Source organism: Phaethon aethereus, assembly GCF_964289735.1.
Source record: "Phaethon aethereus genome assembly, chromosome: 7".
Classification (NCBI taxonomy): domain Eukaryota; kingdom Metazoa; phylum Chordata; class Aves; order Phaethontiformes; family Phaethontidae; genus Phaethon; species Phaethon aethereus.
This window is the reverse complement of record NC_138583.1, coordinates 15,655,423-15,668,285: the sequence shown is the minus strand read 5'-3', so window position 1 is coordinate 15,668,285 and position 12,863 is coordinate 15,655,423. Positions and strand designations below refer to the sequence as shown.

Sequence of the window (12,863 nt, the reverse complement as noted above, 5' to 3'; positions counted from 1 at the left end):
GTGATTTTTTTTTCAGTTATTAGAAATGAGCCCAAATAAACCAAAATAAGCTGATCATGTAAAAGCAGACATCCAGGAACCAACATCAATTTAATTACAGGGATGAAGAACCCTCTACTTTCACTGACATAAATGGCCAAAATACTCCTATGGTCTTAAGACACATAATTTGTTCCGAGATTAGGGGAACCGTCATTTCCATCAGCTCTCAAAGTACATTCTCATTTACCTATAACCATTAGAGCCATCAATTTTAGAAGTCGTGGGCATTATGGTTTTTCTATAGGAGTTACACAACAGCCTCTATTTACATACCATTTAAAATCCAAAGAGTATTTTGCAAACCAACAGAAAGTAGAGTCTTAAATTCCCAGGACCAAAAAGATTTGTCCCAAGGAAAAGACAATTCCATCTGAGAAATAGTTATGAAGAAAGCCTGCAGTTAAAACAGTTCCTCTACTTCATGCTCATCAGCATTTTTTACTGAGCTGAGAGAATACAGATACTCAGGAGGCACAATCTCCAGAAGTCTGTTTATATTGCCAGAAGCTCTTCTAGAATTTTTACTTTTAATTGGAACTATCGTTACCTTTCTCTCCTCTTCTAATAACTGTTTTGAAAATAAAAGCTCTGGAGTTGAAGTGCTCAGTGATAGGAAAAGCCTGAAAATACTCTGGGCAGCAAGGTCTACCGCCGGGCTAGATCAGACAGGTCTTCAACAACCTGCCCCAAACCCCTTTGCTTCCCCCACAGCCAGGGCAACCAGCAATAGCTTCATCCATACAGGCTCCAGACACTCGCCAAAATTCTCAGAAGAGCAATAAAAAACAATGATTTTTGGAATAGTTACACTGAAATTAATCAATAGTTCTCTCACAGACCAACACCTGCGACAGAGAAGACGTCATCCCAAGTCACAGTCTTACCACCATCCTCGACGGGCACTAACAGGGAGCCCGCAGGCACGGGCTGAGAGCTGCACCCAAGAGTTATGGCCAGGTAAAAGATCCAGATCTCTAGAAGAGCAACTGCAGGAACGTGTACATACAAAAAGCTCATCGAGGATTTTCCCTAAAAAACACACCTAACATCATCTTTATAAGGAACGAGACACAATAAGAGAACACAAGAGTGCTACGGTGCCTGTACTTCAGCATTTATACCCTCAAGACTAACCCAGCCCCGCTGTGGGGACCAAAGGCCATTACCGGGTGGAGTGGATCAGGTGTGCCCCTGGAGCTCCTCTCCCTACATAGCTTCACCTGAAGGGAATCCACTTAACTATGCCGGAGAAGTTAGAGTTTATTTTCAAAACCGCACTCCTCATCCAGCTAAAATGTTGAGGTGAAGAAAACAGTATTTGCCAAAAGGCATAATGAAATTAATATTTAGCATGCTAATAATGAAACAACTCACTTTTAAAACTTTTCAGTATCCAACTTTCACCTGTGGAACCCTTTCTGCTTGGTAACAATGCCTAAAAATCCTTAGGATGTTTTAGGATCTGGAGCTACTACCACGCGCCAGTCACAGCCTGTCGTCAGCACCGCTCAGGTACCTGGCAGAGAGTCTCCTTTCAGGCTTTAAAGTCTGGATGTATTAGCACTGTCAAACCATCACCTCAGGATGGTGAGTCCAGTCTTAGAAGACTAAATCAAAAATACTGTTGCTCCTGAACACTGAACTTGCTCTGATGGACTGAATTTGTTTTTTAAAAAGCGGTAAGTGATGTAACTCAGCTTCAACAGGCATTAGGTCGGATCAGGGATGGTTTACACCACCCTCGCTTCAAACCAAGTCACAAAGTAGGTGTAAACACCGCATCCCGTGGCTCAGACGCCTTCACAGACATAATCATGCACTCAGGTATGCTCTAAACCAAACTGGTATTCCTCTACCATCTCAGGAGCACACAGGGGCCGTACAGTTAAGTGCTAAACGACAGCCCGGAGCTTGATTTGATACGATAAGATACGATATAATCTCTTCCCTTCACCCTCCAACACAGCCACCCACACCCCTTAAATCAACTCCCTGTGTGACCCACCTCTTAACAAGACACAGCAATATCCCGGCTGATCATTAGTGAAGGATTTTAACAATTAGTAACTCAGCAGGTTTACTCTCTTACTGCACCTGATGCAAGTCTGGAGTCTCTTCTGTAGTACCCTTGAGCTGCTAGAGGCTGAAATGTTAGCCATTTCAAAACTGCATAGTCTATTTTTCTGCGTATACAAAGCAAACAGGCAAGCCTATGAAATTCTGGGTTTACTTTGTTGTTTAAAAAAAGTAAGTAAACATTTCACCCTAGAGGTTGAACTATTTTCCACCTCTACAAATTATGAATATCCATTCTCTCATTTGACCGCTGTTTAATAGGAAAGAAAGGTCTCTAAATAAAATTTCTGCAACCAATTTTAAGGATACATTTTACTTTTGTACACAACTGGCGTAAGAGCAAGATTAAGATCTCTTCACTGTAAGCCATCAGCGTACCTCACTTCAAAGAACACAAACCCAAAGACAAATAATTGCATGGACAGTCAATAAAGGCAAAGGTTTATATACAGCTTTATTAAAGCACCTGTAGCCATAGAAACGATAGCATGTTCTGATTACCCCCACAATTTCGGTATGGGAGCATGAATTTTTTTTTACCTACTTTTTACTAAAGTTATTTCTAAGAGCAATCATCTTGAAATAAGTATTTTTGACTAGGGGATGTGTATCAACCTCTTAGGTAAAAGAAAATTAAAATTATAGTATTTGATGCTAGAGCAAGAGACACCACTGCTTTAAAGAGCTTTAAAAGAGTATGTAACTTTACAAACACTGAAGTACCTTCTCCTATGTTTATATACAGAGAGAAAAGAAGCCACAGGATTAGGTAAACCCCACTCAAGTCCAGAACATGATGTGTAAGGTCCACATTTAAAAAAAAAACCAAAAGGTACGTGGATTTTAGCTGTTATGTTTATTAACAAACCTAAATAAGGAAACAAGTTTTCAAGAACGATAATACCTCTTTCTGAAACCATCTGAAATTATCACTGACTCTGAAATCAAACTCCTTACTAAGATCTTTAATATAAATGTTGGTGTCTAAGCAGCTGTTTTGTGTAAATGTTGACCCAAGTTCCACAAATTAACTACACAACTGCTGTGTGCGTTTTCTTTAAAAAGTATGCGTAACTTACTAACAAACATGATGCCATCAACTGGAAATCAGAAAAATCAAATGTTTTTTTTTTATTCTTCTTCTTCCTGGAATGACATCTTATCATTCAGCTGGCAACTCAAAGATACCAAGGTTTTCCTATAGTACATACAATTTTAAGTTAACATCAAAATTTTATGACTTAAATCATACAGGCAGAGTCAAAGCTCCACACTTTGGACAGCATTTTCCACTTTCAGTAAATTAAAACTTCATTATATCCTAGGGACACATTCCAGCAAAGCAACTAAAATTATTTTTACAAATATCAAAACTGTGAAGTTTTCAGGGTTGTTTTGTTTTGGGAACAACAGATCTATAATATGAATTCTGCTCTTCTGACTCCCGAAAAGACAACACTGCAGCTTACACATATAAGGCAGAGTCAGAGGAGAAAAAACAGCATTTAGTCAGGTAAAATTCTGCACGGCCTTAAACCAAACACCAGACCCTCTCTCAGTCGAAGACACCATTCATTAAGCGTATAATCCGTGTCTCTCTAAAGAAAGGCCAACAGAACAAATGGTGACTATAACCTTATCCTGAAGACAGCAGAAAAATAACATTACAGTAAAGGACACAAGTAAACAAGTATGCATTATTGCTGAGAGCCTTAAGTGATATGAAAATAATGTGAACATAAAACCAGCAGTCGACGGTTTCTGATGCTGAAGGAAACAGAAGCCTTTGGATATAAAACGTATTGGGGAAAAAAGAAAACTAACACAAAAAGCTGGTAAAAACTTCTCACATAAAATGAATTTCTCAGAAGCGTATAATCAAAGATTAAAAAAATCCCTTCGTGGGGAAAAAAGTTTGCACTGCATATAGACAGACCCTGCAATATTTCCTCCTAGTCAGGCTGTTGCTGTGATTAAAAGGAGAAGGAAAAAGTTTTTTTCTTTTCTTCAGCCCTTAAAACCCAAGCAGAGTTTATCAGCTTCCCTATGAAACGGCATGTACAGTACAATAACCTGGAAAATGTAAAAAAAATGAGACAACACCTGCCTGTTGATCAGCAAACAGCCTTTCAAGAAAGTGATATCAAATCACTTGTGGCCAAAGGATTCTCCCTGATACCTGAAAGGCTCCAAACTCTCTCCACCAACTATGACCGCTACAGGTCAAAGCAGCCAGTAAACCTGTTGCAAATCACTTCTGTCCAGCACAGTGAAAACGGGTTTAACAGAGTTCATGCTACAACAACATTGCAAGGTGCTTAAACAAAGAATTGCAACCTAATAAATTTCACTTTATTTCTGTAACATTAAGGTCACCATTTGCAAATAGTTTTTTAAAAAGGCGTATCGATAATAATGCTTCCCCTATGCTTAAAATAGAAAATCGATGCAAAACCAGTAGTGCTAGAGTTAATCTCATTAATAACAGCAAATTTAAAGTGAGACACCTTTTTAGTTTAATAATAGATAAACCATTACATAAAAATGTAAAAGGTATCATGAAAAATGAATGAAATATAACGAGAGAAAATGCCAAATATTTAGTCAGGATTTATTTGGACAAAAGGGAACAAAATTGTATTGTAAATTCATTCCTGGGTATATAAAAAGCAATAAAAATGTAACAGAGTAGACCTGTATCTAACAATTTCAGTGACGAGCCACTCAAATTCTGGCCCAGTTGTTGTGTTATGCTACGACTGTTTATGATGTTACAGTACTTCTCAGCACTCTTCTGGCCTGGTGATGAGATTTTTCTTTTTTTCTCCTCTACACGTTAGCAGTTCTGACACTTAAACGAGGTAGCGCAGTTGAGGACGTGCAAAGGGGTCTCCAGGACGCAGGGCTGCAGCTCGACGGGGCGAGGGACCTTCGCCACTTCTACTAAATGCGCAACTTACTGCGGCTCTGAAAAAAGAGCCAGTATTTGCCGTTGCACGTCAGCTTGCAGAAGAGTTGCCACGATAGGGTATCGTCAGTGGTTCAAGCACCCAAATTTTGATTTCCAAGGGGGGCCTGGCAGAAGGCGTAAGTCTTAACTGGAATGGAAACATACCTTGTGTGGTTTTTAAATATTGTGTTTCTAATGTTGAAATCCCAGACATAAAGGCCAGAAGCCAAGCAAGTACGCCTCACTACAGTAAATGAAAAAAGCTTTTAAAAGCTTAAAATGTTAACGTAAGAATCGTTTGAAAAAAATATCTGATTCATCTAGAACACTATGAACATCTAGGCCTGAGTCCAAAACCACTGAAGTTATTAGGATGGCCTCCCTCTATTTCAACGGGCTTTGGATAACGCTCTCCGTTTCTGTAACTCTCGAACAGACAAATACATGCAATATATCATCTCAAAGCAAACTGAACTCAACACGTTTCAGTGGCAGCACATTCATTTAAACAGCGCCATGCCTACTATATATGGGAATAAAGTGTTCCTCTCAACGATGTAAACCCGATGTATTCTCAGGCTATAAATACCACCAGGATTCAAAATGGGCCCTTCCTGACCAACACATCTCTGACAGGCACGGAAGATGGGTATCTTGTTTTCTCATTTATTCACCCAGCTACGTCACCGGCAAAAGCGCTAACAAACTTCTCCTGGATGTCCACCTTCCCTTGTCACCCAAGATGACCTACGTGCCATAAACGAATACTTGCACTTACAGACCATGAGATCTAATCTGGAATTTGCGTATTTAGCCCTGTGTAAAGTTGGTATAAATGCCAGCCTAGTCTCGTGAACTAACAGCATTCTGCAGTCACTTCGCAGGGCGGGTGGAAGAGTCAGGCATTAAGCCTTCAACCGTGTAGTAACATATGAACTCATTACAGAAACACAGCATTTTATGACAGCTTTTTTAAGTGTAGTCCCCTTCCTTTTGTCATTGAGATGGTATGCGGGGGAGAGAAATACCATTAACACTCACGCATAACTTTTCAGCAATCCTTCCCTTACAAAAACCCCACGAGTTGTATTTACCGTGTCTTTCTCAGACTTACAGTAATTTGTTAATTTTCACACATGTAAAATACATAAGCTTATGCAATGTGACTAGATATGTTTCACAGAATCAAAAGGATACCCCATCCCCTAATTTCACACAGAGTTATTTTACATTTACATCTCACTAGGTTCTCTGGAACTTCTGTCCTACAATCTCACACTACAGAACGCCTCACTGCTCCTGACTTACAGCCTGATCTTGCCGAGGAATTATTACCAGCCAACCCTGAAATTCAGACAAACTTTTCTCAATCCGAGTTGGCTTCCACAGAATAGTAGAGCCAGTCTCTGAAGGAACCCTGACCATTGCCCTGTATTGTGTCTGCTGACTGGAGATTACTGCTTCTTTTTAAGATTTGTGCCAGGAAGGACGCTCAATGACGAAGCTTCACAACCCACTTTCCTGCAATAGTACAGGACAGACATGGAACATCATTGCTTTTTTAATTATAATCATTAGATCTTCTCCCTGCAGAGATTATACTTAGCACTAGTGCTCTCCAGATTTTCAGTGTTTCTATCTCCGGGGCTGTAAACTGCCCCCATTCTGCATTCAGAAATCTCAGCACATCAAAGCTGCATACATAGATCACTGTTATTTAAAAGCTTTTCGCTCCCTATTACAGGCATTTCTTCTATTGAGCTAAACTGGAAAAAATTGTGAAATCTAATGGTTTCCAACCAGCATTTACAAATCTGCAAACGTGTGAGAGTTGCAAATTCCTTCTGGGCACAGATTTTCCCCTTAAACGCATGTGTTGCAAAGCCTTGAAAATGAGTATGATACTGCATCAAAATAACATTTCGCTTGAGATGGTTTGGTTTACCGCTGAAATCCTTGTTCATACATTTTCTTTTCTGCGTGCGTAACCAATTTTAGTATGTGTTTATAAAACGTGAAATCCATTACGAGCTCCAGAGAGCTGAAAGCGTGATCTTTTTCGCAGCACGGGACGCAGCAGCGGCGCGCGCCTCGCCATAGCGGTGCCTTTTTCACCTGTAGAAACACCGTCCGCAGAGAGCAGCGAGTCCCTTTCCTTCGCTCCTTGACCTCTCCGCCACGTCCACCTCTCAGTTGGCAACCTCTCGGGTGGGACGCTGACGGCGTCACTGCAGGCAAGACCACCTGACAGCCATGAGACGGGAACGGCTCAGCGCCTCGAGCCAGGCTGCGCACGCGACTCACGAGCGAAACGCGCTGCTGTCCGCCGCTCCTCCCTGGGGCCTTCCAGTCGTTCATCCGCTCCGGCTCGGTACAGCTTCGGGAGTCAAGGTGAGGTTTGCACATAGAGACGTAAAGGAAGGGATCTCCTGCCTCATGCGTCCGCATGTGCCCGCCAATGTACTCTCCTCCTTTTCTCAATAGGTAGTGCCTTCTTTGCAGTTCGTTTCTTCAATTTTATTTGGAGAGGACATTTATGCAGGTATTGCTAGGAAATCAGCAAACCCAGCTGTATGAGAGCCAGTTTGGTAGAAATGCTTCTTAGGGAAAACTGAATTTTTTCCACTTCTAAATTTCCTCACGCCTTAGAGATCTGGGTGGAAATTCTTAACTTTTCAAAGACAACTTCTGCAAATATTGTACTTCCAGTAAAAACTCAATGTCTCTATTCAAAACAAACGGGAACATTGCTTGGTTTCTACTGACCAAATCTAGCAATGTAAAATTTATTAAATTTTCAAAATATGTAGACCAATATAAAAAAAAAAAAAACTATTACGGCTTGTCATTTTGGGCTAGAAAATGTTACCTATAATCATAATGTAATTTCATTTTATATGTATACCAGTCCTGGGCTGGGGGAAGGAAAAGCTCTTCAGAGTACTGAAATCATTCCAAGAAGGAGATGAATTTCAATCTCACATTCTACTTTTCCTACACAAACAGCAATGAGTTGGTCAAGGGACAAAGAAAAAGCACAGAGAAGACAAGTTCTTTAACAATATCTACGCATTCCTAAAAATGTAGCTGTAAACACTGAGGAGAAAAAGAGGATTTGTTAAGCAATATGGCTGTAGCTAATTTTGGAAGAATTATATCTAAAATTATATACCATATTAAACGAATACAAGGACTTCAGTTGTAATGACTCTCACATTACATGAAACACTGACAACACAGGTCAAGACTTCCACTTTTCTTTTTGACAGATTTGCAAAATGTCACCTCACAAAGCAAGCATGGAGTACAAAAATCCTAAAACTTCAGCAATCATTTTTAGTACATTATTAATATTAATGTTCTTTTCATATATGACAATGTAAATTGGATATGGAATTTTAAGGGGCAACATTTATCATTCTGTTACCAAAAGTTTTCATATTTTTGACTTACAGTATCTTAACTTTCTTATCTCCAAGAAAAAAAAAAAATGTACTAAAATTTCATACCACAAAGTTTTATATTGTTTATATCACGTTTTTAAATTCTAAACTTAAATTCAATGAGTTGGCAGGTGTTGGGGGGGAGACACATTCTGAATCCTTCTATGCAGCCAGTAAAAAGTGCTACATCCCAAAATGAAGTTGACAATCACTGACAGATCTGAGGAATACAATGTTGTGCTTAGAATACAGCAGGGGAAAAAAATGAAACTTTTTGCAGTTCCTTGCAGTAACGTATATGGACGCAGGTGTTAGCACAGTAACTCCGTGAATTACTCACGTATGTATGTGAATTACTCAATAAGAAACCACAGAAAGTAGACATGAGAAAGACTTCTTTTAGCTCACTCGCTGGGACCACTCTTTATGTAGATGGTGAGACGATGTTGGATAACCCAACTCTGCTACAACCCGCGAAGCAGCAGCAGAGGCGGCACAGGGAAGGAAAGGTCCTAACACGCAGAAGATTTCTTCAGTCCCGCAGTAGGAGGAGCTACTTCTTGTAAAATTGCGTTTGCTAGCAGGTCCAATATAGCCAACATAGCATAAACGTGCATTCACGTCTTCCACGTGCAGCCTCGGCAGCCTTTCCCAAGTTACCGTGCAGAACAAAGCATGTGTTTGGTAACAGCAAAGTTTAAGACATTTCAAGTTCTTACTTCAGTTAGCCTTTATACCCTAAACACTAGAAACATGTTTTGCAATAACTAAGTTACTCCTTACACACACAGAATTCCCTCCAATTCTCCTTTTTAGCACGTAAGGAATGCGGGATTAGACCTTCAAAGTTCTTCTTCACGAGAGGCTTGAAAACCCTTACAAGTGGAACAAATACAATCTAAAAAGAAACTTCTATCTCCCCCTGCCTGCAGAGTCCTTCATCCTCCTGCCCCAGGGAGCGATCATTCACGGAAACAGCTACCTCAGGTCTCAAACATGAAATAAACTCAAATCTTACAACCTGACGTAGCCGCAGTATATCCAATCATTCAGACTGGAAGTGCTGGAACCCCTCGATGATACCTGTTATTTAGCGAGCTGAGACATTTAGCCTAAGAGGTTTTAAAGACACTTTGGATATGCCTTTCTGTACTGCTTAAGCAGCAAATTATCTGCTTTAACTGACTACGTCCCAGCAATGGACTGCCAGACCAACAATACCCACCAAGACACTGAGTAAGAAGTCTGTGCCCAAGTCTCTAACTTTTCATTCTCTGAAGGAAAGAAGCACAAGATGATAACGTGTAGCATTTCCTTTTTCGTCAAGACCCCCGATAACCGTTGCAGATTTGTCTCATCATGTGGAGAGGAAAATTCTAAATATACGCAGAAGAAACTGAAGGTAAGTCTTAACTACCCACCCATTCTTGAAAATTGTCTTTTACTGTTGTAGGAAATGGTATCTTACAAGACAGATTTACTAACACAAATTCATTCGAGTTTTGTCATCATACGTGGATAACACCTCTCTAAGAAAGTTCAGGTTTGGTTTTGAACGAAATAGAAAATGCCTATAGAGAACTGATACTGCCTGGTAGGTTTCCTGAAGCCTAAGGATGAGTTAAAAGCTTTTATTTATTCCTTATCAGTAGCAATCACTTCTTGCACACATAGGCCACGTTCACTGTAACTGTCCTACTTCCAAATGGAACACAGAGGTTGGGTTCAGCAATCCGAACTGGACGCCTACCTCGCTAAACCCAAACAAACCAACCGGTACCGTAACTCCTCACACTCTAACTTTGTTTCTGGTTTCCCCGGAGTGTTAGACCCTTCCTAGAGCAGGGTTATGCGCGGTATCAAGTGTGTTTAGGGGGAGGGGACAGGAGAAGGGGAAGACAGCTCACTGTACGTCAAAGCAAGCCAGCAACCTAGCAACCATATATTAAAAGGTGTGTGTGTTTTTGTGGGTGTCTCTGTGCCAGGAATAACTGGAGCAGATATTATTCCATTTGTAATCCAAAAAATGTGAAAAGGGAAGGGGAGAAACTCCAGCTGCTGGTCTATTTTGGGGTCTGTCAAAATCCACTTTCACAAATACAGAGTCTTAACACTTTCTATCCCATTTGTCTAAAACAAAAATGAAAGTCTGCACCTCAGCAAGTTCTTGGCTTTGGTTTGAAAGAGACCCTTCAAACCAGGAGCCGACCTCACTTTACACTTTCTTCCAGCTGGTAATATGCAAAAATCAAAGTGGGCAGAAAGGTTGCATCAAAGATTTCGCACTTAGGTTAAAAGAATATTGGGCTCGTGTGTTACTTACAAATGCACTGAACACTTTTTGATATCTACACTTCATTTATCAACCAGAAGTGTCAAAGATTCTCGGGGAGTGGAACTAGCTATAAAACATTTACTTGAGTGAGAAGTTTACCTTTTTAATTTTGCCAAAGTTTCTCATTCCACAAGAGAACGGAGACTTCAGATCGGTAAATAACCCCCCCCCCACCCTGCCATCATATGTGGTCCTGGGGTGCGTATCAACTTCAGAACCACGCCGTCCCACCACGCCAGCACGCGCCTCATTGAGAGGGCAAGCCAGCACCAGGTGTAACTTCCGTGCCACCAGATGAAAGCGTGGGGTGGGAGGGAGAGAGTGGGACACATCTCAGGACGGCACTCAACACCTCGCTCCTCCAGCCACGCTCTCCACGTTGCGGCTCCCGACAGCCCATGGCAACCCTTCCACGACAGCACACTGCCATGCAACAACAGCCCTACGGCGTCTCCTCCAGTGCCACCTCGCCCCGGTGTCCTGGTCTATGCCTGGTCTACGAGGCTGGGCTCCTATACTACTCCTCCTCACCACCAACCACCACCGCACCAAACCATAACCGGCACCAGGAGGAGAAGGGGAGGGGGAGTTACCTTGTTTTTGACCCCGCAGTGGCAGCAGACAGTCCACAGGTACTTGAGGGTCCTCCACAGCAGGATGATAAACAGTCCCCCAAAGAAAGTGACCATGGATGAGGCGAGGAAAGCCCACCACATGCGCTGTCCGCGGCTATCGCAGGGCACCTCCATGGTCACCGGGATGATGAGCGCATCCATCTTGGGCACATTGACGGGGGAGGAGGACGAGTCTGTGTTGAGATTGTTGGCGTTGATATTGTTACTCATTCTAATGCCGCCGCCGCCGCTGCCGCCCGGGTAGGAGCCGCCGCCGCCGCCGCCGCTGCCATTTGCCATAGCTAACAGCGAGCCGGGCGCGCAGGGGCTTCCGAGAGCTCCTCCCGCCGCCAGCGCCCCCCAAAAAACCCATCACCAGCCATATTGCTGCTGCCGCCGCCGCTGCTGCTCAGCGGAAAAAGAAAAAAAAATAATAATAAAAATAAAGAACCCCAAATGAAAACAACCAAACCAAACAAACAAACAAAAAGAAAAAAAAAAAAAAGGTGAAGAAAAGCGAACCGTACAACCCCCGGGTCCCTCTCGGGAGCCGACAGGCCGGTGAATTCCGAGCGTCCTCCGTGTACGGCGAAAATAATATTTTTAAAAAATTAGAAATAATAATAAAAAGGCAGTCTCCACCTCAGATTCCCACCCCTTCCTTCTCCCGCATACACAGCCCCCACCCCGCCCACCCCCAAAAAAATCATCCACCACCACCACCACAAACTGATGCCTCGGAGCGTCTCTCCAAGATACCCAGCGCTGCAACCCCGCTGGCCTCAGCGGGGATCTCTCAGCCTCCGCCGCGGATCTTCCCGGAGGTGGTCTGTTATTATTGTTATTAGTCTTTAACTTGTTATTAGCGATACTCGGTCCCCCCCGCGCACCCTCCTCCTCCTCCTCCGCCTCGTCTTCCAAGTCCAGCCCCTTCCTCTCCTCTTCCCCCCTCGGTGCCGGCAGCAGCCTCCTGTGGCTCCTAATTCATCCTCCGCTGGCCCATCTGTGCGTGCGCTGCCGCCGCTGCCGCCGCCTCCTCGCCCATCCTTCAGGAGCTCCCGCCAGGGCCCCGGCTGTCGCGCAGGCTGTTGCTCCCACACGCGCAGCGGCGCCGCTGCCGCCGGCTCCCGCCCCTCCCTCTCTGCCGCCGGGGGACGCGACGGCCCCGCAGCCGCGGCTCTGCTCGGGGCGCAGGAGGGGCCCCGCGGGGAGAGGGTGCCGGGCCGGGCCGGGACGCCGCGCTGCCGCCGCCGCCGGGGGTGGGGGCGCCGGCTCAGGCGGGCTCCCGGCCCCCCATGGGCAGCGCCGTGCGGCGCCGCCGCGCTCCCCGCCCCGCGGCCGCCCGGTCCCGCTCGCGGGGCCGCCGAGGCACCGAGCGACCGCTCCGGAGGACGGCGAGGGGA

General features: G+C 43.6%; 1 protein-coding gene across 8 annotated transcripts in view; it reads right to left on the bottom strand.

Annotated features, from left to right (window-relative positions):
- KCNMA1 (potassium calcium-activated channel subfamily M alpha 1) overlaps positions 1–12,400 on the bottom strand; it is a gene marked incomplete at its 3' end in the record, with an annotated part of 525,005 nt that extends 512,605 nt beyond the window's left edge. For all 8 annotated transcript variants that reach the window (XM_082002432.1, XM_082002434.1, XM_082002435.1 and 5 more), the window contains exon 1: positions 11,440–12,400. In XM_082002432.1, coding sequence (XP_081858558.1) covers positions 11,440–11,760 — 321 coding nt within the window. In that variant the 5' untranslated portion in view covers positions 11,761–12,400. The remainder of the gene's footprint in view (positions 1–11,439) is intronic.
- Between the last annotated feature and the right edge of the window lie 463 nt (positions 12,401–12,863).